Consider the following 22,724-nt stretch of genomic DNA (forward strand, 5'->3'; position numbering starts at 1 on the left):
GTGGGCTGCTATTTTTAGGCTGGGGGGTTAATATCCATGGCCCCTTACCAACCTGAGAATTCCATCCCCAAACTGTCTTCTTTAGCTTGGCTGGTTGTCAAAAATGGGGAGGAACACCGTTTTTAAATTATTTATTTAAATAGTCAAAAAAATCGGAATGAGGATCCCTTTATTCTTGATAACCAGCCTTGCTGAAGCTGACAGCTGAGCGTTGCAGCCCCCAGCTGTGAGTTTTGCCTGTCTTGTTATCAAAAAATACTGGTGAACCCAGGACATTTTGTTTAAAATATTTATTTAGAGCACAGGAGCTGGCTGAAGATGTGCTGGATTATCATGGACTAATTTCCCATCAGCCGCCACCTATTCTCGCTGTTATTAGCGGCAGCAGGCATTGGCTGATGGGAGCAGTGGTCCCATTAGGCGACACCAGTGACCAGAGGTAAAATTTACACCTCTGATCACAGCTGCGGACTCATACTGTCATTTGACAGCATGGGAACTGCAGCTGTCTGACCGGTGGTGATGATTTTACCGCTGATCAGAAGCAGTGTTTGCTACGCAGCGTGACAAACACTCAGGGTTTGGGGGGGCGAACCCGAACAATAACATGGACTTCCTGATGAAGCCTGTGTTCGGTGTCCATGCCCAAATAGTAGGTGTTCAGTACGGACGTCGAACTTTGCTGTTCAGGTTTGCCCATCTCTATCTAAAACCTAAAACATGTTAAAAAAAAGTCTTTATAAACTTTGCTTTCCAAAGGCTAATAAGCCTTTTCAGTAGTTCATGGGGCTTTTGTTTGTCCCTGTGGGCATGATAGCATGATTTGCAAGAGTAGGTGTCATCGCTATCCCTATGCAAATCTCGCTTGTGTGCGGCTTTTTTCATCCACGTTTTTCCAATTTTACTCATTTAATGAGTTGAGAAACCCCCTGTAAGTATAATTGAGGAGTTACCAGTACAACCGATCTGTGTACATATTCAGCTGCTCTTCAATGTATCATGTTAGAATCTGTTTTGCCTTTTGACCGTCCACCATCTTGTTGTGGTTTTTTGGCTGCTGGTCTTTTTCCCCTTTATTACCCAGCACCTGCCTCCCATTCTTGCTGGACAACAGTGTTAATCCGCTTGAGTTCTGGCTAGGTGCTTTGATAGCTTTCTGTGTTGGATTTTGTGCAGTTCTTGGACCTCTGGTTCTGCTATCTTTAGTTTCTGTTTTCAGTTGGTTTCTGCAGCCTTGTCTGTATTTTCTATTAGGAGGTGACCTGTTTTCATACCCAGTCCTTAGATCTTTCAGGGACTTCCCTCCCCCTATCTATAGGTCTTCGCTGAGATTAACCTAGGATTGTTGGTGGGTCTATTCACAAGGAATGGGTCGTCCACTCCATTGTAGGGTATCAGCCTAGTCTCGGTGCAGGGTCAGTTTTCCCCCTTCTATCCTAGTTCTGTGTTGCAGTTCCGTAACAGTTTGTCCAGCCTTACAAAAAGAAAAAATTCTCTGCCGGATTCCTTCAATATGTGCAGCGTCCAAGAACTTGCTCAACACTTGCAAGGGTTAACTTAGGAAGTAGCCGACCTCCAACAGCACGTGAATAACTACTCCGGAGCACGCTCTGAAGAACCTAAGGTAGGATTACCTGAGTTTTTTTCTGTCAGTTTTCCCCCTTCTTTCCTAGTTCTGTGTTGCAGTTCCGTAACAATCATATAATGGGAGTACAGTATTTCTTGCACATCCACAACATGTATTGCATACGGCAGGGGTCGGGAACCTATGGCTCGCGAGCCAGATATGGCTCTTTTGATGGCCGTATCTGGCTCGCAGACAGGGCTCCTACCTGTCTATGGGAAGGATCAGTGGCGTAGGAAGGGGGGTGCGGGGGGGGGCGGTCCGCCCCGGGCGGCACAATGCGGGGGGCGGCACAATGCGGCGGTGAGTCAGTGGCGTATCTAGGGGGGTGCAGCCGGCAGGGGGGCGCAGTCGGGCCGCCTAAAGCGGCGGTCCGCAGTGTCTCCCCCGGCGGCTGCATTCTGTCACCCCCCGCACTGGGAGTCAGCTGTTCTCTGTGCCGACTGTCAAGCTGACAGCCGGCACAGAGAAGCTGCGGCGCGCCGGCTCCCAGTGTTCAATTGTACTCGTATCTGTGATGCGAGTACAATTGAAGCTCTGACTGCCGGGTCAGAGCGACGCCAGCAGCGTGATCAGGTCATGTGATCACGCTGCTGACGTCACTCACCTGCGCGGCAGAGCAGGAGCTGCAGATCGACCAGGAGACACAGAGCGGTGGAAAGTGCTCCAGTGGAGCTGAAGACACCGAAGGTGCAGGGGGGGATTTACTGTGAGTGGGGATGGGGGGCATATAATATTGTGGGGGGATTTACTGTGAGTGGGGATGGGGGGCATATAATATTGTGGGGGGATTTACTGTGAGTGGGGATGGGGGGCATATATTGTGGGGGGGATTTACTGTGAGTGGGGATGGGGGCATATATTGTGGGGGGGATTTACTGTGAGTGGGGATGGGGGCATATATTGTGGGGGGGGATTTACTGTGAGTGGGGATGGGGGCATATATTGTGGGGGGGGATTTACTGTGAGTGGGGATGGGGGCATATATTGTGGGGGGGATTTACTGTGAGTGGGGATGGGGGCATATATTGTGGGGGGGATTTCATGTGAGTGGGGATAGTGGGATATATTATTGGATTGGGGATATTTAATATGAGTGGAGATGGGGGGATTTATTGTGGGGGGAAATTTAATGTGAGTGGAGATGGGGTATTTATTGTGTGTGGGGGGAGATTTGTCATGGGGATGGGGGGATTTAATGTGTGGGGGAGATCTGAGGACACAAAATGAAGAGCAAAGGGGGAGATGGGGGGGCATATATGAGGAAACAGTATGGGGGATGGGTGCAGACAGCTTGGGGTCAAACGGGGGAATGTATGCGGACACAGTATGAGTAGCGATGTGAAAAACGTATGTGGACAGAGTACGGGGAGTGAGGGTGTTGGGATGTGTGCATGCGTAGCATGGGGGACAGTGTAAGGGCACAGCCAGGAGGGGACAGTATACAAAGGAGGGGGAGTGTGATGAGAGAGTACAGTATAAATACTGGGCCCTATAGGGGGGACACAGTGTGAGAGGTCAGTGTGAAGAGGGGTCCGGTATAGAAAGGGGAGGTCAGTGTGAAGAGCATGTACCATAAGACAGACAGTGTGGGGGTCATATTTTATGCAGACAATATAGTGAGGGGAAATTTTTTATTCAGGAGCATTATAATGACACTTGTATCTTTAAGGGCGTCATGTGGAGATTTTCTGCAAAAGAGCGGAGAAGATGGAAGTCTGCAGAGACAGCTGTGGATAAGAAAACTCAACATGGGGAGAACGGCTCCAGAGGAGACGTCATCTATCAGGTACCTGGATGTAAATGTTATTTGTGATACTAACTCTCATGTTTTTATTTATGTTAGGAGCATTAAAGGGGATGTCCAGGTTTGTGATGAGTCTGCAGTCATTCTTTGTGACTGCAGACTTCTGACTTCTCACAGTGCGCCCTGCACACTGTCAGGATTCTCTGGTGCTGGCGATTTACATACATGCGGTCACGTGCTGACTAGACATGTGTGGCCTCACTCTATGAAAATGAACTGAGTGAGGCCGGGCACGTCTAGTCGGAATGTGGTCAGAAGTATACAAATCACATGCTTGTGCTGACATGACTGTCCACCGGCAAGGGAGAATCCTAAAAGTGTGCAGTGCATGCGTTGTGAGAATTCAGAAGCGTGCGATGTCAGGATTCAGCTCCGCAGGTTCCAGTCGTCGACACATGGAAACTTCACTCATATGCGATTTTCATACTCATGGTCCTGTGACAACGAGCTTCTCTTCTGCTTCTCTCAGTTTTTCACTGAACATTGGGAGCTTAAGGGAGAGGAGCTCGTCGGTACATGACTAAGTGTGAAAATCGCATACGTTCTGGGGGGGCGCCAAACTCGGGAACAGCCCCGGGCGGCAAAAGCTCTAGCTACGCCCCTGGGAAGGATGCATGCACCGCGCTCCATCAGGCCGCGGTGCACGCTGATATTGGTAGTTCTTTGATGGCCTGATAAGCATTGGCGGCAGTGGTGAGCGGCAGGGAGCATGGACTACATTTCCCATAACTCCCTGCATAGCCGCGCCGTCTGCAAGCACGTACGGCTCTCGCGGAATTATATTTCAAAATATGTGGCGTTTACGGCTCTCTTAGCCAAAAAGGTTCCTGACCCCTGGCATACGGCATTACCTGGTTTCATAATCTAAATCGAAATAACCATTGAACTACCATTTTGTCATATTTCTAGCATAATTTTTAGCACTCCCGCCCCCAAAAGCAGAAATATGATCTGAAAAGAGGAACACAACATTGGATAATGAAATGTAATTATTGATTTACTGTACAGAGTGTGATAATCCTTCATGCTTTTACCAGATGGATGACAAGTATTTATAAAAAATCAGAGACTGTGTTCCTCTACAATAGGGAAAGACACCATCTGCTAGAAAGCACATCTTGTTGCCTAGATAAAAAAAAAAGTTAACATCATAATAACTGAAGTTTCGGCAGACAAAAACATTTTGGACTGTCTGTCCTTACATGTCTCACACTGGTAATGCCCACCTTAAAATAAACTTTGAAGGCAGATTTTCAGGAAGATCTATATAAATCTTAACAGCTCAGTACTGGAACTAATCAGTGGCCGCTGATCAGATGCAGTATATCAGAGCAAAACTTTTGTCACATTACTGGATCTTGCATGGCATCGTAAGCAATATTGGTGCCCTAAACTTTGTACCCTAATGACAAACTTGGACCTCATGTGGCCAAAATTCTGTGCATTGAAATGTGGTCTTTAAAAAGGTTGTTTGCTCAAAGAAGATGACAAGCATAAATAATATTTGGTGAGGGTGAAATTCTGGTCTCAGAGGTGATCTTAAAAAGCCTTCCCTTGACCCGAGCACTATGTCCAGCTATTGCCCCATATATTTGCTACCATTTGGTTCCAAACTTCTTGAGCAGCATGTCCATGCTGAACTTTCCTCTCACCTTGCATCTAACTCGCTCTTCGATAACCTACAATCTAGCTTCAGTCCCCACCATTCCACTGAGACTGCCCTGTCCAAACTTACGAACGACTTACTTACAGCCAAACCTAACAGACAATTCTCTATACTCCTCCTTCTAGACCTGTCCTCTGCCATCGACACAGTTGACCACTGCCTCCTACAGATCCTCTCTTCCTTTGGTGTCAAATACCTTGCCCTATCCTGGATCTCCTCATACCTTACCAACTGCATATTTAGCATTTCCTACTCCCATACTACCTCTTCCTCTCCCCCCTTCTCTGTTGGTGTCCCTCAAGGCTCTGTCCTAGGACCCCTTCTTTCTCAATCTATACCCTTGGCCTGGGACAACTCATAAAGTCCTATGGCTTCAAGTACCATCTATATGCTGACGACGCTCAGATCTACCTCTCTGGCCCAGATGTCACCTCTCTGCTCTCCAGAATCCCAGAGTGTCTATCAGCCATATTCTTCTTCTCCTCTCGCTTCCTCAAACTCAATGTGGACAAATCTGAACTAATTATGTTTCCTCCATCTCGCACACCTTCCCTACCTGATCTATCACAATAAATTAATTCACACTTTCCCCTGTCCCAGTATTCCACTGCCTCGGAGTAACCCTTGACTCTGCCCTGTCCTTCAAACCGCGCATCCAAGATCTCGCCACCTCCTGTCGTCTCCAGCTGAAGAATATTTCCAGAATCCGTCCTTTCCTCAACTCTCACTCTACCAAAATAAGCATAACAACAGACGCGGATTCTTTACTGTAAGAGCAGTGAGACTATGGAACTCTCTATGATGTTGTAATGAGTGATTCATTACTTAAATTTAAGAGGGGACTGGATACCTTTCTTGAAAAGTATAATGTTACAGGTTATATATAATAGATTCCTTGACAGGGCGTTGATCCAGGGAACTAGTGCGATTGCCGTATGTGGAGTCGGGAAGGAATTTTTTTCCCCAATGTGGAGCTTACTCTTTGCCACATGGTTTTTTTTTTGCCTTCCTCTGGATCAACATGTTAGGGCATGTTAGGTTAGGCTATGGGTTGAACTAGATGGACTTAAACTCTTCGTTCAACCTGAATAACTATGTTACTATGCAAAATGCTTGTGCATGCCCTAATCATCTCCCGCCTCAACTACTCCAACATCCTCCTTTGTGGCCTACCCTCTAACACTCTCGCAGCCCTCCAGTCCATCCTTAACTCTGCTGCCCGACTAATTAATCTCTCTCCTCGCTACACTCCTGCTTCCCCTCTTTGCAAATCCCTTCACTGGCTCCCAATTTCCCAGCGTATCCAGTTTAAACTAACATTGACCTACAAAGCCATCCATAACCTTTCTCCTCCGTATATTTCCGAACTAATCTATCAATATCTTCCCTCACGTAATTTCCGGTCCTCCCAAGACCTCTTTCTCTCCTCCACGCTTATTCGCTCATCACCCAATCGCCTCCAAGAATTCTCCTGAATATCCCCCATCATCTGGAATTTTGTGCGCCAACACGTCCGGTTATCCACCACATTTGGATCCTTCAAATGGAACCTGAAAACCCATCTCTTCAAAAAAGGTTACAACCTGTAATGACCACACGGCCACCTCAACATCATCGGAGCTACTACAACCCCCATCCTACTGTCTCCTTCCCCACCATCCTGTAGAATGTAAGCCCACAAGGGCAGGGTCCTCTCCCCTCTGTATCAGTCTGTCAGTGTTAGCTTTGTTCACTGTAAGTGATATTTGTGTTTTGATGTAACCCAGTCTAATGTATAGCACCATGGAATTATTGGTGCTATATAAATAAATAATAATAATAACCACCACTGGATGTGGCTTGGGATGTTACCCTCATTTATAGAAAGCTAAGGTAACACAACATGGCTTCTTTTCCTGTCATTATTTTGCAACACGATTGGTGAGCCAAAACCAAGAGTGGAACCTACAGAGAGAAAATGATAGGATTTATTTAATTCATCACTCACTTGTTTTAGTTTGCAAATGCACTGAGGTTTGAGAGGGGTCCAACATAGTAAGCTCATTGTAGGCCCCAATTTGTCATTCTTTTTGCAATTTTTTTGGTATAAAAGTTTGAATTTTAAGCATTTTTTGTGCCAAATTCATTATGGCTTTGGCATTACTTTTATAATAGTTTATGTTTAGTCCTTCACATATTTGGACTTTTACAACAATATAGGTGTGTTTTTCACTTTCCATTTGCGACTTTTTGAAATGTTGGTAAATTTTTGAACAAAGGTACACCAGAACCTTTATGCAGAACAAAATTGTATCTATTTTTTTTTATTTTACACAGTTGAAGACTAATCTGCGACATCTTAAAGTATCTTGCAACATTTTGTTCTAAAAAGGCGCAGAGATGCAAAAGAGAAAAACAGCAACTTTTCATTTGTGCCATATCTATAAAACATCATGTGCCATTATAATGAATATTGCAAAATGTCCCCTGGTGAAAACAGAAAGGCAAGTCAGAATTGGTGCCGAAAAGAAGACCCATAAAACAACGGCGAAATTGTGGGTTTTTACCTTTTCACCGAACTTGAAATTTTGTTGCATTTTTTTTTCCACTATACTTTAAAATGAATTGTGTTTTTCAAAACTAGAGCCCATGCCACAAAAAAAGCAAATCCTCATATGTCTATGTCAGTGCAAAAATAAAAAAAAGTTATAGCTATTTAAAAGAAGAGAGGAAAAAAAATGAAAATTGGCTGGGAAGGGTTTAAACATACTAGTTGCAAAAGTACACAACCCAACAAACATAAATAACGCCTTTCTGTGACTTATGTATAAAGTGTATGCCAGTTGGGCTATGTTGTCTGCAGCACTGATGTCACGCTGAATTTTCCCCCAAAATTAAATTTATGGTGAATAAATTCACGTGAATCTCAATACTGGAAAGTTTGTAATTGCTTGGAAAACACACATGGGGAGAGGAGAGAGAAAGGCGACACTACAAGCCATAAGAGCTTACACTCTACAGGAGAGAGAGGACCCCACTGACCATAAGAGCTTACACTCTACAGGAGAGAGAGGACCCCACTGACCATAAGAGCTTACACTCTACAGGAGAGAGAGGACATCACTGACCATAAGAGCTTACACTCTACAGGAGAGAGAGGACCCCGCTGACCATAAGAGTTTACACTCTACAGAAGAGAGAGAGGACCCCACTGACCATAAGAGTTTACACTCTACAGGAGAGAGAGGACGCCGCTGACCATAAGAGCTTACACTCTACAGGAGAGAGAGGACCCCACTGACCATAAGAGCTTACACTCTACAGGAGAGAGAGGACATCACTGACCATAAGAGCTTACACTCTACAGGAGAGAGAGGACCCCACTGACCATAAGAGCTTACACTCTACAGGAGAGAGAGGACCCCGCTGACCATAAGAGTTTACACTCTACAGAAGAGAGAGAGGACCCCACTGACCATAAGAGTCTACACTCTACAGGAGAGAGAGGACCCCGCTGACCATAAGAGTTTACACTCTACAGGAGAGAGAGGACCCCGCTGACCATAAGAGTTTACACTCTACAGGAGAGAGAGGACCTCACTGACCATAAGAGCTTACACTCTACAGGAGAGAGAGAGGACCCCGCTGATGATAAGAGCTTACACTCTACAGAAAAGAGAGAGGACCACACTGACCATAAGAGCTTACACTCTACAGCAGAGAGAGGACCCTGCTGACCATAAGAGCTTACACTCTATAGAAAAGAGAGAGGACCCCACTGGCCATAAGAGGTTACACTCTACAGGAGAGAGAGGACCTTGCTAACCATAAGAGCTTACATTTTACAGGAGATAAAGGACCTCACTGACCCTAAGAGTTTACACCTTACGGGAGAGAGAGAGAGGACCCCGCTGACCATAAGAGCTTACACTCTACAGGACAGAGGACCAAGCTGACCATAAGAGCTTACACTCTACAGGAGAGAGAGAGGATCCTCCCGACCATAAGAGCTTATACTCTACAGGAGAGAGAGAGGATCCTGCTGACCATAAGAGCTTACACTCTACAGGACAGAGGACCAAGCTGACCATAAGAGCTTACACTCTACAGGAGAGAGAGAGGTTCCTGCTGACCATAAGAGCTTACACTCTACAGGAGAGAGAGGACCCTGCTGACCATAAAAGCTTCCACTTTACAAGAGAGAGTACCTCACTGACCATAAGAGCTTACACTCTACAGGAGAGAGAGAGGACCACACTGTCCATAAGAGCTTACACTCTACAGGACAGAGGACCTCGCTGACCATAAGAGCTAACACTCTACAGGAGAGAGAGGACCCCGCTGACCATAAGAGCTTACACTCTACAGGACAGAGGACCTTGCTGACCATACAATCTTACACTCTACAGGAGAGAGAGGACCTCACTGACCATGTTCATAATTGGCAGCCTTGTAGAAACCCTTGTTCCCAGCAACCCAGTGGGACCACCAGCAATCTGGATGCTCTCCCATATCTTATAGATTGGGGATAACTTCCAAACTTGGTGCAAACCCTTCAAAGCACCAATCACAGAGCAGCTTTTATTTTACCAGAGCAGTGGAAATTGAAGCTGAGCTCTCATTGCTTGCTATGGACAACAAAGACAGTTGTTCTTTTTGGACACTATTGATAAATGAGCCTCATGCTCCTTGCGCATCAGAATCTGAAGCTGCAGCTCCCCGATAATCCGTTTGTGTTGGATGATGAGATCCTCACGCTCCATTTCTGCCAGTTATCATGTAAAATCAGCGTCTTCGGTGCTTCAGTGCACAAACTCGCAGCCATCCTACCATCCTAGACCCTTTGTTCCTGCTCCGAGGCAAACAAAACACAAGAAATCCATTTGTTTTTTTAGATATTTCTGTGTTGCTTTGTGCAAAATGTAATACTAGAATCGCTGGATTTGTGTCTGATACATATTATTGCATTAAATCATAGCACCCCTTATCTGCTGGGAGCCATCATGACATCCAGACCAATATCCCCCCCCTCCCCAATGTAATAAAGAGCAGAGCCGTTATATTTTATCGTGACGGGCTTTGTGTTGGCTCGGAGCTTTTATTGTCCCCGGCTGTGCATGATCACGACGTTCATCATCTCGCCACTATTTTGTTGTCTGCGTCCTGTGTTCCTATTCAGCCGTCGCTAAGCAACAAGAAAACCGATGTCTGTTTCCCTGATCTATAACATGGTCCGTGCTAATCAGGCAAATCTGCGAGGATAATGTGACCGGCCTCAGCCAACCAGAAGCCGATCAGCGCTGGTGTGGATCGCTGGCTGCTTCCCATTTTCTGATATCTGAAGCAGCCTGGATACAGGGGCTGAGCACTGTCTGATGCAGCGCGGCTTAGACACATCGGAGAACCATGGTCGTATTAACTACCCCGCGATCACCCTGCATCAATGAGAATAATGGCAAAGAACACCAGCAATGGAGCTTCGAAGAGGATGACCATGGCAACAAGTAAAGTTTTGTTATATCTGCGCTACGCCTAGCAAAACCCAACCCTGATACATATATATTTATACACGGATTTATATATTAATGCACACCAATATGCAACTATATAAATGTACTGTATGCTATATATTATGCATTGCAATCATAAATATATATATATACAGTATATACACACACACATACAGTCTTGCAAATGTAACTTGCAAACACATTGCATGTTATACGGTAACTTACAATATACTGTATCTAACCACATACACATACATATACATGCTTATGTTACACACACACACATTATATATATATATAAATATATATATATATGCACACACATGAATTATGTGCACTACTTATCTAGCACTTCAATATATATATATATAGACGTACACACACATATATTGCAAATATTACAATATACCGTATCTACATACATATACGTACTTTTATATATATATATATATATACCCCCACTTGCATGCATTACGTGCACTACTATATATATATATATATATATATATATATATACACGTGCACTGCATGCACTAATTATATTTACGCACATGTATGCATTACATATATATATATATTTTGCAAATTCAACAGGATAGCTTGTAAATGCTTTTGAAAACAACTCTGTGAGTACAGCACTATACTGTGACATCCTATATATTTTTCTCCATTTACTTCCACATACACAATCACAAATGTACATGCATGATACAGCCACATATATACATACATAAACTGCACATATATACCTGCAATATGTACGTGTGTATATGCATTCTATTCTAATCCCCAAATCTTTGCAAACAACTCTGACTACACAATTGCATGCTACGTGTGTGTGTGTGTATATATATAGTCTACATGATTTTACGTTATATGGTAACTTCACATGTAACTTGATATATATACATACATACTGTATATATATGAAGTTATGTGAAGTTACCATATAATATGAAATCATGTAGAATATATATATACTGTATGTACAGTATATATACAGTATATTTATATATACACATAGACATATATGTATAGAAACGCGCTAAGTTACAGTTTACCCCACCGTATGTTCCACTGACTCAGATTTCCCATACTGTACCGTCCCTATGTTATCGCTTTGCATTGGAAACAATTACTATTATTGTTATCACTGAGCTTAGTCGCTTACTATTGTTCTCTGTTTTCACAAACTTCTTTTGAGAACATGTTTGCAGAACAATGTTATCATTATCTTTTTTTTTGGCATCAATAAATCATCACTTTACGTCCGTCTAATATCCAGTTTGTCAATCAGATGGCATAAAGAAAGGGAACAGTAACATCTGTTTACTAGACAAAGGGAACGGCCCGAGCCTGTAGCTTTACTACGGCGTGATAGTACTATGGCCCCAGTGTGCCACGTTGCCAGCCTTGTGATAGGAATGTTTATCATGGTGACAGCTTGGCATGATCCCACTGTGGACTGAATGAGACATTGTGCTTCATCCTTTAAGGCACTATCTATGAACTGATTTGTACTATCGCTGCTTTTTAGCGTTTTCTTTTCTTCCAAATGTGATAATTATCAACCATTATAGTAATAATGGAAGCAGCAAGAAATGTGAGCTGGGCAGACACTGCTGTCATTTCAGCTGGCTTCTCTGTTAGCTGGCAGAGCTCTATTGTATGTATGCAGAATACATATATATATATATATATATATATATGTTGTGCTTATATTTGCATCTCATGCATAATGAAAAAATATGCATTAATTAACGGAGGAATAACTCTAAGATGAGCATGGACACTGAGGTTCTTTGCACTGGAGATATATGAGATAAAGTAGAGATCATGGAGGCGGGGATTACACCAGACTTCCCCTTAACGATACCACTTACCAGCCTGAAAGGGATGATAACAGAGAACAATAGATTGCAGAAATAAAGATGAAACAGAGTCTTTCCTAAAAGGGCGATTTTTTGTATTTATATATATCATTATGGATTGTTTTATGTAAAAAAAAAAGCAAAATAATCAATTATCAATCATGCGAGTGATCAGTGAAAGTATATAGGTAATGGTGCTCCTTCTGTTGGCCGCTATGATCATTACTTTACTACTACTGCATTTTATAAGTTGTGGTCTTTGGGGTTCGTTCTCTTACTACAGAGTCAGCAGGCCATAGATTATGACATTATATGTCCACAGCCTTCACCATGTTGGATGGGATCTGCTGCTTGCTGATGCCTTGGGCTGCCATTACGGGGCAGCAGACACCCAACAGGACTGGCTCTTTCTGTCTGTTTCTCTTTGTGTTGTTCCCCTGCTCTTGATAATGTTGGAGGAGAGGGTGATCAGGCTCATAAAGAAAAGTATGACGAGCAATATTCACATGTTCAATTTTCACATGCAATTGCTATAGATGGGACAAAAGCTGGTCCGAACACTGGTCCGCTAACCCCAGGGGCGGATGTATCATTGGTGCAACCTGTGCAGCTGCACGAGGGTCCAAAAGGTAAGGGGGCCACATCTGCCTCTAAAGCAGGTGGAATTGTATATTATGAGGAGCTATTGGGCTGTAACGGGACCTTATGTTGGTCTTGCACAGGGGCCTCTTCTGTCTGTGTCCGCCAATTGCTACAGTCAATAAGACAATTCACATCAGAGATTTTCTGCACAGAACCTCAGGAGAGAGAATGCGCTGCTTTGGAAACAGTGTCAGAAAAGTCTCTGAAGCTCCAAGTCCATGGGTCACTGAGAAAGTAGAGCGCAAGACCGATTACTGATTCCTCTCAGATGTAAAATCTATTGATTAAACACCAAAGGGTCTGAATGCTGCCTCAGCTGTAGGGTTAAGTGACCCCCATAGTATGAGATGGCTGTGAGAGCTCTCTGCCCGCATTATGTTATTTTTATGGCAGGTGAAGCGTGGTAAATGGATGCTCCTTAGGGGAGGAAAAAAGGCTCAGAATCACTAATCGCCTATCAGCCCACCATGAATAGAAGAGGAGAGAGCAGTGAGTGCACATTTTGCTTTTACGCAGCTTTGTCCTGAGTTTCCGCGGTTCCAGACACGTTGCGGTGCACGGCCGTACAGCTATCTCTACAGAACAGCGAAGTGCCTGCGGCTGTTACTAAAGCAACGAGCTTCTGTGCTCCCTCTATGTGGTGCATGGGAATAAACCTAATGACTCCAGCAATAAGTCGTTATGTAACGTGCGGTAATCAGCGCCCATCAGCTGAGCCGGGTTTCTCACATCCGACATTCACGCTTCAGCCACGTTCACACTTTCAGTATTCGCTCAGTATTTTACATCAGTATTTGTGAGCCAAAATCAGGAGAGGGTGATAAATACAGAAGTGGTGACGAGTTTCTATCACTTTTCCTCTGATTGTTCCACTTACAAGTACTGATGTAAAATACTGACCAAATACTGAACACACGTGAACGTGGCCTTCAAGTGAGGACTGCGATTTCTGGACTGACTGCAGGTCCCACGACCTGAAACTCAACATCCCTCATTCAGTGGCCTCATCGGGGCTTATGTCCGAACCCTCCCCAAAATGGAATTTGGGCATATGCGCCGTCAGGGCCATAGAATGTAATGGTGCCAACATGTGCTCCGCCGCGCATCATTTTCGAGTGTATATGCCTACTGGAGGAGGACACAGTCTACAACTTCTGAGTGGCGCCATCAGTAGGCGTATATGCCCGAAAATGATGCCCGTCATAGGACATGGTGACTCTGCCGGCACCATTATAGTCTATAGCCCTGACAGAGCATGCGCCCGAATCCCGTTTTGTGGGGGGATTTTGGGCACAATCCCTAATGGTACCAAAATGCAGTGTGAAAGCACCCTAAGTTATGGTATTACATGTTGGAAAGACTATTTTAAGGGATAGTAAATGGTTTAAAAAACTTCCTTTTACTTCCAAAAGCAGCTCCACTCCTGTCTACAGTTAGTGTAGTGTAGTTTACATGGACTATTGCAGCTCAGCCCCATTCACTTCAATAGGGCTTTTACTTAAAGAAATCAGCCATCTTTTACTGAATTAGAACAATCCCTTTAATGTGTGCGAGACTTCGAAACAACCTAGGTTCTTTATTGCAGAAAGTAACGATGTGGCCCCATAACAAAACATGGGAACGAGCCACACTCCAAAATATAATCTTTGCCTACTAGGGAGCCCAGGTCTTCTTTCTCACCCTTACTTCTTTTCCAACATTTTCCCGCCTGTAGTTCACCTCTGAGCGGAGACGGACCCCTGATCTGCTGCAGAGCAGTTCCTAGATCCAACACCCCAGTATTTATAGCCATAATTACAGATCTTACTAAGCATTGTCGGCCAGTGGGATTGAAATCTTATTAGATTTTGTTGTTAGATTACTAGCACGAAATATATTTTTATCAATTAATAAATATCATATTATATATGATAAATATTATCATATTTATTACATGTGTAAGAGCCATGTAATCCATTGCATTACCCAACATTGCTACATTTTCCGAAGGCATAAAAGTGTACGACATAATATATAATGACCACTAGGTGGCGCAATAAAAAATAAAAGAGCAGGTTGCTCCAAGAGTGCGGGCATTGCATTCTAAGAAGCACAAGAACACAATGGCAAGGAAGCAACCAGAAGGAGCAGAAAGATTGTTCCTCGCTCTGCCAGGGTGTCTTGGAAATCAATCTGTTGCAGTTTTTAAATCCAGATTTTCTGATGATGGAAGTGTGTGAAAATAATATATTTTCCTTCGGCTTATGAGCACTTATACTTCTGTGAATATCTCTGTCTGATATAATGTCAAGGAGATATTTGCGTTTTCCTTATAAGTGAGGAGCAATTCTTTATCTATCCATAGAAGTATGAGGACGGATGACAATGACTTGTTCTCAAAGTTTCGCAGAAATTGGTGTTAATGCCCAGGATGAAGAAAACAGCGCCACACCTGTCCACAGGTCGTCTATGGTATCGCAGCTCAGCTCCATTCATGAAAATGTTAGATCAAACCTTGGAAAACCTTAATCGTTCCTTTAAGGAACTGAATTCTTGGATCCAATCTGTCCTAAGCTTCAATGGGAAGGAAATTTCAGGTCCTGCAAGAAACAACACTTGGTCTTTTATTAGTATTCCAGTGATAGCCAGGCCTGGAGTCCAGAGACATAACTTTACAGTACATATACTTGTGAATGTTGCAGAAGGCCCTCTGTCCAATCCAAAATGATCAATAACAGATCGTGGTTGCGCATATCCGGTGATGTTTTCTTTTGTTCCTGTTCCTCTCAATTCCTGAGATATGGCCTCATCCTCCCTGTACAGAAATCTAGCTTTTTTACCAAATGGGCGTGGTCATCAATTCTTTTATGTGGGAGTCTTCTTGTGAACCACACCCACTTTGTCAAAAAAAAAGACTAGGTTTACATATAGGGAAGAGGGGTCATATCTCAGGAAGGGAACTGCTGCATCAAGGGCCCAGTTCCTTATTGAATGTGCGCCTTTTTTGTCTAGTTTTTCATGTTTTGATTTTCACCAAATTCTTCTCATTTTTGTACTTCTATATGTGTTCGAGCACGATACCAATGTAGTCGTACTTTCTGTTTTCCAGATATTTGTGGCCGATTCATCAATTGCATCTTTTTTAAAACGTCACAACATTTTTGAGTATAGCGTTCCCCAGTCCGCTCTTTGGGGTGATTTTCTGTACATCTGAATTATTGCGCAAAATTTGTGAAGCGGTTGTAACGTTTTGAAAAATTTGGCACAAACAACATCAACGATTGCAGCAAGACAAAACAAAAAGAAAAACGACCTGCAAATGATAAATCAGACCCTATATGTGGAGAGTACCCTAAATCTCATTCAGACGTCTGATTTTCACCAACGAGTTTCACGCATAGCACTCGTACATGTGATAGACTATGCGGCCATTCACATGTTCGTCATTTTTTACGGACCATGCGGTCAGTGGAAAATCACGGAGACGTCTCATTTTCATCCGAGGGTCGGATGGAAATTGGCAATGCAAGTCAATGGGTCCGTGAAAAAAAGAAATAAAAAAAATCAGACCACGCTCGGATGACATCCAACCTCAGTCTGATTTTCACAGACTGTCAAAATAGAGAAGATGGAGATATTTTTTTAAAATTCCCCTCGTATGAGAAAAACGGATGATACTCGGACCATGCTCTGATCAAACACTGATCAGAGTCTGATGAAAATAATAGGTTCGTGGAAAAATGGTCCGTGTGAATGAGCCCTTATCATGCAGACCTATATAATTCCACAAATGATACTAATATAGATAGTTCATGTATAGCAAGACACCTTTTCAGAATGCAAAACTTTCAGCTAGCACCTTTGACATACCGTACTTTTTAACCCCTGAAAATCTTCTCAAAAGTCGGGGGTCGTCTTATACCCCGGGTACGGCGTATGCGGAGCTCTGAGGTCGCCGCATATGGTGCAGGGAGCGGTCCCGGATGGTTCCCAGGGTCTGGAGGAGAGGGGACTCTCCTTCAGGCCCTGGGATCCATATTCATGTAAAAAAAAAAGAATAAAAATAAAAAATATGGATATACTTACCTTCCGATGGCCCCCGGAGTCCTCCTGCCTCTCAGCGGTGCAGGCAGCGGCTTCCGTTCCCAGGGATGCATTGCGCAAATCACCTGAGATGACATCGTGGTCACGCGACCGTGACAAAGGTCCTTTGCGCAAAGAATCCCTGGGAACAGAAGCCGCCGCGTGCACTGCTGAGAGCCGGGAGGACTCCGGGGGCCATCGGAAGGTAAGTATATCCCTATTTTTTAATTGTATTCTTTTTTTTACATGAATATGGATCCAAGGGCCTGAAGGAGAGTCTCCTCTCCTCCAGACCCTGGGAACCATCTGAGACTGCTCCCTGCACCATATGTGGCGACCTCAGAGCTCCGCACACGCCGTATAAGACGGCACTCGGCGTATAAGATGACCCCCGAATTATACAGTGAGTATATCCCAAACTCTATATTTTAAATGGAAAAATTGGGGGTCCTCTTATACGCCCAGTCGTCTTATACGCCAGAAAATACGGTATTTGGTTAATAAGGGATGCCCCTGTATCTTGCAGACCCTACAAAGGAGGTGACGCTTAGTAGGCAGAATTACAGAATCAGATGGATCCTTGGCTGATGATCTCACATGTGATGTCACGGTGCAGGTGCGATGATGTCATAAGTTTCAAATACGCGGCCCAAGACACCCATACTCAACATGTGCCTACAGCTGGAGGTCTCGCTATTCAGTACCCACAATTTTGGACAAACTGTGGTCAAAGGTTGGAAAAGTTCAATTCTTCTTCCAAAAATAATGTAATAACTCAGATGAATTTCTATAGACGACTGGCAGCCAGCTAGGTTATCTGCAGACATTTGATCAGTTCTGTTCCTAATTCTTCATGTGAGTCATCCACATTGGTACAGCTCGTTCCAGAACGCCGGCTATCTCAATATGTGCGGCAGAATGTTTTCGAGACATGAAAGGGCCATTGTCTTCAGCAATTCAACCACTTTCCCAGGGATTCCCTCCTCTCCTCATCACCGGTGGGTGGCTCAACAAGCACACTACTATTTCGGAGTGAAAGTACATCAATGGTTGGACAAAATAACCACAATAGCCATGTAATTTAACGTCGCGCAGAAGGAAAGTGACTGTAATTTGCGCACGGTACGCCCAGTAATACTAACTTGCATTTTCCAAAAGATTCCATCTCGGCGCTCCGTGCGCACACAGCTGCGTATTATTCATCGGCTGTAAATAGGAAATCATTGCACGCTGGGTAGCAGAACATAAACAGATCCGCTTTGTGTCTTCTGTATTGTATGTGCTCCTGTGTTCTTTACTTAACAGGTTTTTTTATTCTTCTCCTAAAATGCTATAGGATTGGAAGTGACAAGAGGCTTGCCTGCAGTTTCCTACTGAAATTAACAAACAGAACAGATTGGCTGTGCTTGTAAGAACATAAAAAGCAAGAAGAACAAAGGATATTATTTTTTCCCCCGATTATCTTGTAGTGTGCTCCTTCCGACTCTAGATGGCAGTGTAGTTGAAGAGAGGCGTAAAGGCGTCAAAAATAATCAATCCGCCCAAGGTCCGAAACCTTTCACCGGATTGTCACGGTTCCTTGTCTAATGCACAAAAAGACAATGCACAGTAGAACACTACAGTGGTTTCTTCAACCCACTTGTCAGAAAATATCATAGCATGGTCTTTAAAGAAGATCCGTCACCGGCCATAATATGTATTTTTTTAATGCCTCTGTTCTCCTCAACCCGGTGATGTTTTTCTTTTGTTCCTGCGCCTCTCAGTTCCTGAGATATGGCCTCCTCTTCCCTGCACAGGAATCTAATCTTTTTATCCAAATGGGCGTGGTCATGAATTATTTTATGTGGGAGTTATCTTGTGAACCACACCCAGTTGGTAAAAAAAAAATCATATAGGGAAGAGGGGGGATATCTCAGGAAGAGAGAGGCCCAGCAACAGAAGAAAAACATCGACGGCTTCAAGAGAACAGCGGCATTTGCAACATGACAATTTTCTGGAAAATGATGCATCGTCTTTACAGATGATCATTTTAAAGAATTTGTGTATTTCCCGTCAATATGGCAAAATTTGCATTTTAGCATTAAAGCAACCTGAGACATTTCACAAGCCGGCTAATCTGTAGACGTCATGATACATAGAACAGAAGGAGCTAAGCAGAAAAAATATATTTAGGGGAACATTCAGTATAAGGCTGCCGTCACACTAGCAGTATTTGGTCAGCATTTTACATCAGTATTTGTAAGCCAAAACCAGGAGTGGAGCAATTAGAGGAAAAGTATAATAGAAACATATGCTCCACTTCTGCATTTATCACCCATCCCTGGTTTTGGCTTACAAATACTGATGTAAAATACTGACCAAATACTGATAGTGTGACGGCAGCCTAACTTGTATTTTATTCATCTAAGTCCCTGGTCAATCTGGGTTTAGGAGTCCAGTGGGCGGTCTCAACCATTGATAGATTTAACTAAATAAGTGCTTTCGGAGACGGTTGATAATCATTGTAGAACCTTTCCTTAGACTTTTGTGTCTAGAATTAGTAAGGATTTAAGTCTATAAAATATAAGTTATACTGAAAGGGATTGTCCAGGACCTTAACATTGATGGCATAGCCTCAGCATAGGTCATCATTGTCTGATTGGTCGGGGTGCGACACCCTGCGCCCCGCTAATTAACTGTTCCCAGTGTCGGTGGCCGCAGCCGGGTACTGCACATCTGCCTCCTAGTCTAATCAATGGGGGGCAGATGTTCAGTACCCAGCCACGGCCACTAGTCCATTGACGAAGCTGTGCTGTACCGTAAAGGAGTAGTTCTGGCTGCCGACGACGTTGTGAACAGCTGATCAGTGGGAGCCATCAATGTTACGGCCCATTGAATAATTCCCCATAAAACTATACATTAATCTAACCAGCTTCTCCTGCTCAGAAGCGTGCTGCTGGAAAATCAGGCTTCATGCACAATGTGACAATTTCCCTTTGTATAAAAGCCTCTGTGTGCCCAAATAATAATAAACTTAATAATAAACTTAAAATAAAAACATGAATGTTTCCGTTTTTTCTATTTACGGTGAATATTGTTTTATTATTGCGCAGCAACAGTTCATCAGAGATAGATGATGTCGGGGGAGATAAGGCTACAGCATGTCTGACTTTTGCCAGAAAATCCTTTTGGTCTGGCAAGATAAACCACCGCTAGTGATGAGCGAACGTGCTTGGGTAAGGTGTTATCTGAGCATGCTCAGGTGCCAACTGGGAGACTTCGGTATGCTCGAATCATGTGTCTCATTCCGCGCATGTGTTACGGCTGTTTGACAGTACAATCCCGCATGTTTTGCTGCTGTTGAACATCCGCTGGGATTCGAACATATTTTTTGAGCACGCCGAAGTCACTCAGCTAGCACCCGAGCATGGCGGATAACACCTTATCCCAGCATGTTCGCTCATCAATAGCCACCGCCAAAGGAGTCTGGCAGCGGCTCTATTGTACAGAACACAGGAGCGCCTTTTTATCTACTGCTAGGATTTATGATCTTTTACAAGGGGGCGGGGTTCTCAGAATTTTGAATTATTCTCTGATTTATTACCCAGTGAGCTCCACCCCCTTGGAACTGATCATAAAAATTTGCACTGAATAAAAAGTTCCATATCTCTGGAATCGGATTAATAAAAAAAAAAAAACTAAAAACAGAATATTCAAGAGAGCAAATACTGAACACTTTTGACCTAATGACAATTCCTCTTATAACCAGCTCGGAAAGTCTCATAAAACGTGTCCTCTTCTTGCCGGCGGCGTCCATAGTTGTAGCAGCTGGTAACAGTTCAGTAATGATCCTGCATCAGATTACAGCCGTCCACCGCAGGTTATTATGGTTTGCTTCCTGAAATTAGCTTATAAGTGTAATTAAGACCACTTCGCCTTCCACTTTTAGAAACTGACAAATAAACTTAAATTAAGAACTCCTCCACGTTCATTAGTCTGTTTCACATAGATGGGTAATTAAGGAATCTGGGAAAGGAGGAAAGTGTGTGCTGCACATCGGCCTCCTCCATACGGATGGGCTGCGGGCTGCATGCAGCTGTAATACTGCGCCCATAAACCTTTGTAGGACCAGACCTCCTCATGCCCCCGGTTTAATACAGGGGATTCTAGAAGTTTATTTTTTGGTGGATTTTGTACTAAGCTATTGGAGAATAGACCCATAAAGTGGTGCTATAAAGAGGCACAGTTGACAGTGTTTTCACATTGCATTTCCAATGCGTTTTTGGACATGATTTTCCAAAAATGTGTTAAAAACGCAAATATTTTACCTTGTTTTGGAAAATCGTCACAAAAAAAAGCATCCAAAATGAACACGGCTTAAAGAGATTGTCCACTACTTTTAAATTGATGACCTATCATAAGTATAGGTCATTAGTGTGAAAGTAGACAACCTCTTTAAGGGTAGTCTCTAATTTTGAGGGCTACAATGTTGATGACCTACCCAAAGGGCTTGTACAGAGGACCATATTTTTGGACCAAAATGACCAATGTTAGTCTATGGGGCCACTCACACAGGCTCGGACTGGCTCACAGGAGAACAGCAGAATCCTCCGGTGCGCCATCGCCCTCTTATATCAGCATTACGTTGGTTACTGGTGGGCCCTTGGCACCACAGTCCTACATTGTACTCACGTGTCAAATTTTTTCCTCAGACAGAGCCGGTCCAAGGGAAAAATTTAAGTATTCCCGAGTCTGATTCAATATTCAGATCACACTCAGCCATGCAAGTCAATGAAAATTATCAAACGCATGTAAAGTAAGCTGCGGAGACACCATCACGTGTTTCTCAACGCAAGCAATGAATAGCCAGGCCTTTCTCCGGGAAGGAACAACCACGGGAAGGGCAGCATCCAATAAAGGAGAATATCCAATAAAGGAAGACCACCTATGCCAAGCATGGTATCCATCCACAGACAGCTGTTTCGGGGTTTTTGCCCCTCATCAGTGTGGAGTAGGAATCTGGCTATTAGGAGCAGTGCCTGGTGAAAGGCTGTAAAGGCACAGATGAATGACCTCGGGGAGACCAAAACATCCAACACTGCGGAGACACCATCACGTGTTTCTCAACGCAGTGATCCAGAACACTGCCCCCATCCCTTATGGGAAATATGCAAACGCATGTAAAGTAAGCTGCGGAGACACCATCACGTGTTTCTCAACGCAAGCAATGAATAGCCAGGCCTTTCTTCCTTCCCGTGGTTGTTCCTTCCCGGAGAAAGGTCTGGCTATTCATTGCTTGCGTTGAGAAACACGTGATGGTGTCTCCGCAGGTTACTTTACATGCGTTTGCATATTTCCCATAAGGGATGGGGGCAGTGTTCTGGATCACTGCGTTGAGAAACACGTGATGGTGTCTCCGCAGTGTTGGATGTTTTGGTCTCCCCGAGGCCAATCATCTGTTCCTTCAATGAAAATTATCAGACTGCACTTGGATGACATCTAAGTGCACTCCGATTTTCATGGACTGATAAAATGGAGAAGATGGACACTTTTTTATATACATCTTCTCCTCATTCGAGAAAAT

The 22,724-nt window shown here is 43.7% G+C and overlaps 1 protein-coding gene across 1 annotated transcript in view; it reads left to right on the top strand.

The window, feature by feature from the left end:
- Positions 1 to 10,349: 10,349 nt before the first annotated feature.
- Positions 10,350 to 22,724, top strand: part of HUNK (hormonally up-regulated Neu-associated kinase) — a 78,984-nt gene continuing 66,609 nt past the window's right edge. The window contains exon 1 of the mRNA XM_077293975.1: positions 10,350 to 10,580. Coding sequence (XP_077150090.1) covers positions 10,483 to 10,580 — 98 coding nt within the window. The 5' untranslated portion in view covers positions 10,350 to 10,482. The remainder of the gene's footprint in view (positions 10,581 to 22,724) is intronic.

This window comes from Ranitomeya variabilis, chromosome 3 (assembly GCF_051348905.1).
Source record: "Ranitomeya variabilis isolate aRanVar5 chromosome 3, aRanVar5.hap1, whole genome shotgun sequence".
Lineage (NCBI taxonomy): Eukaryota > Metazoa > Chordata > Amphibia > Anura > Dendrobatidae > Ranitomeya > Ranitomeya variabilis.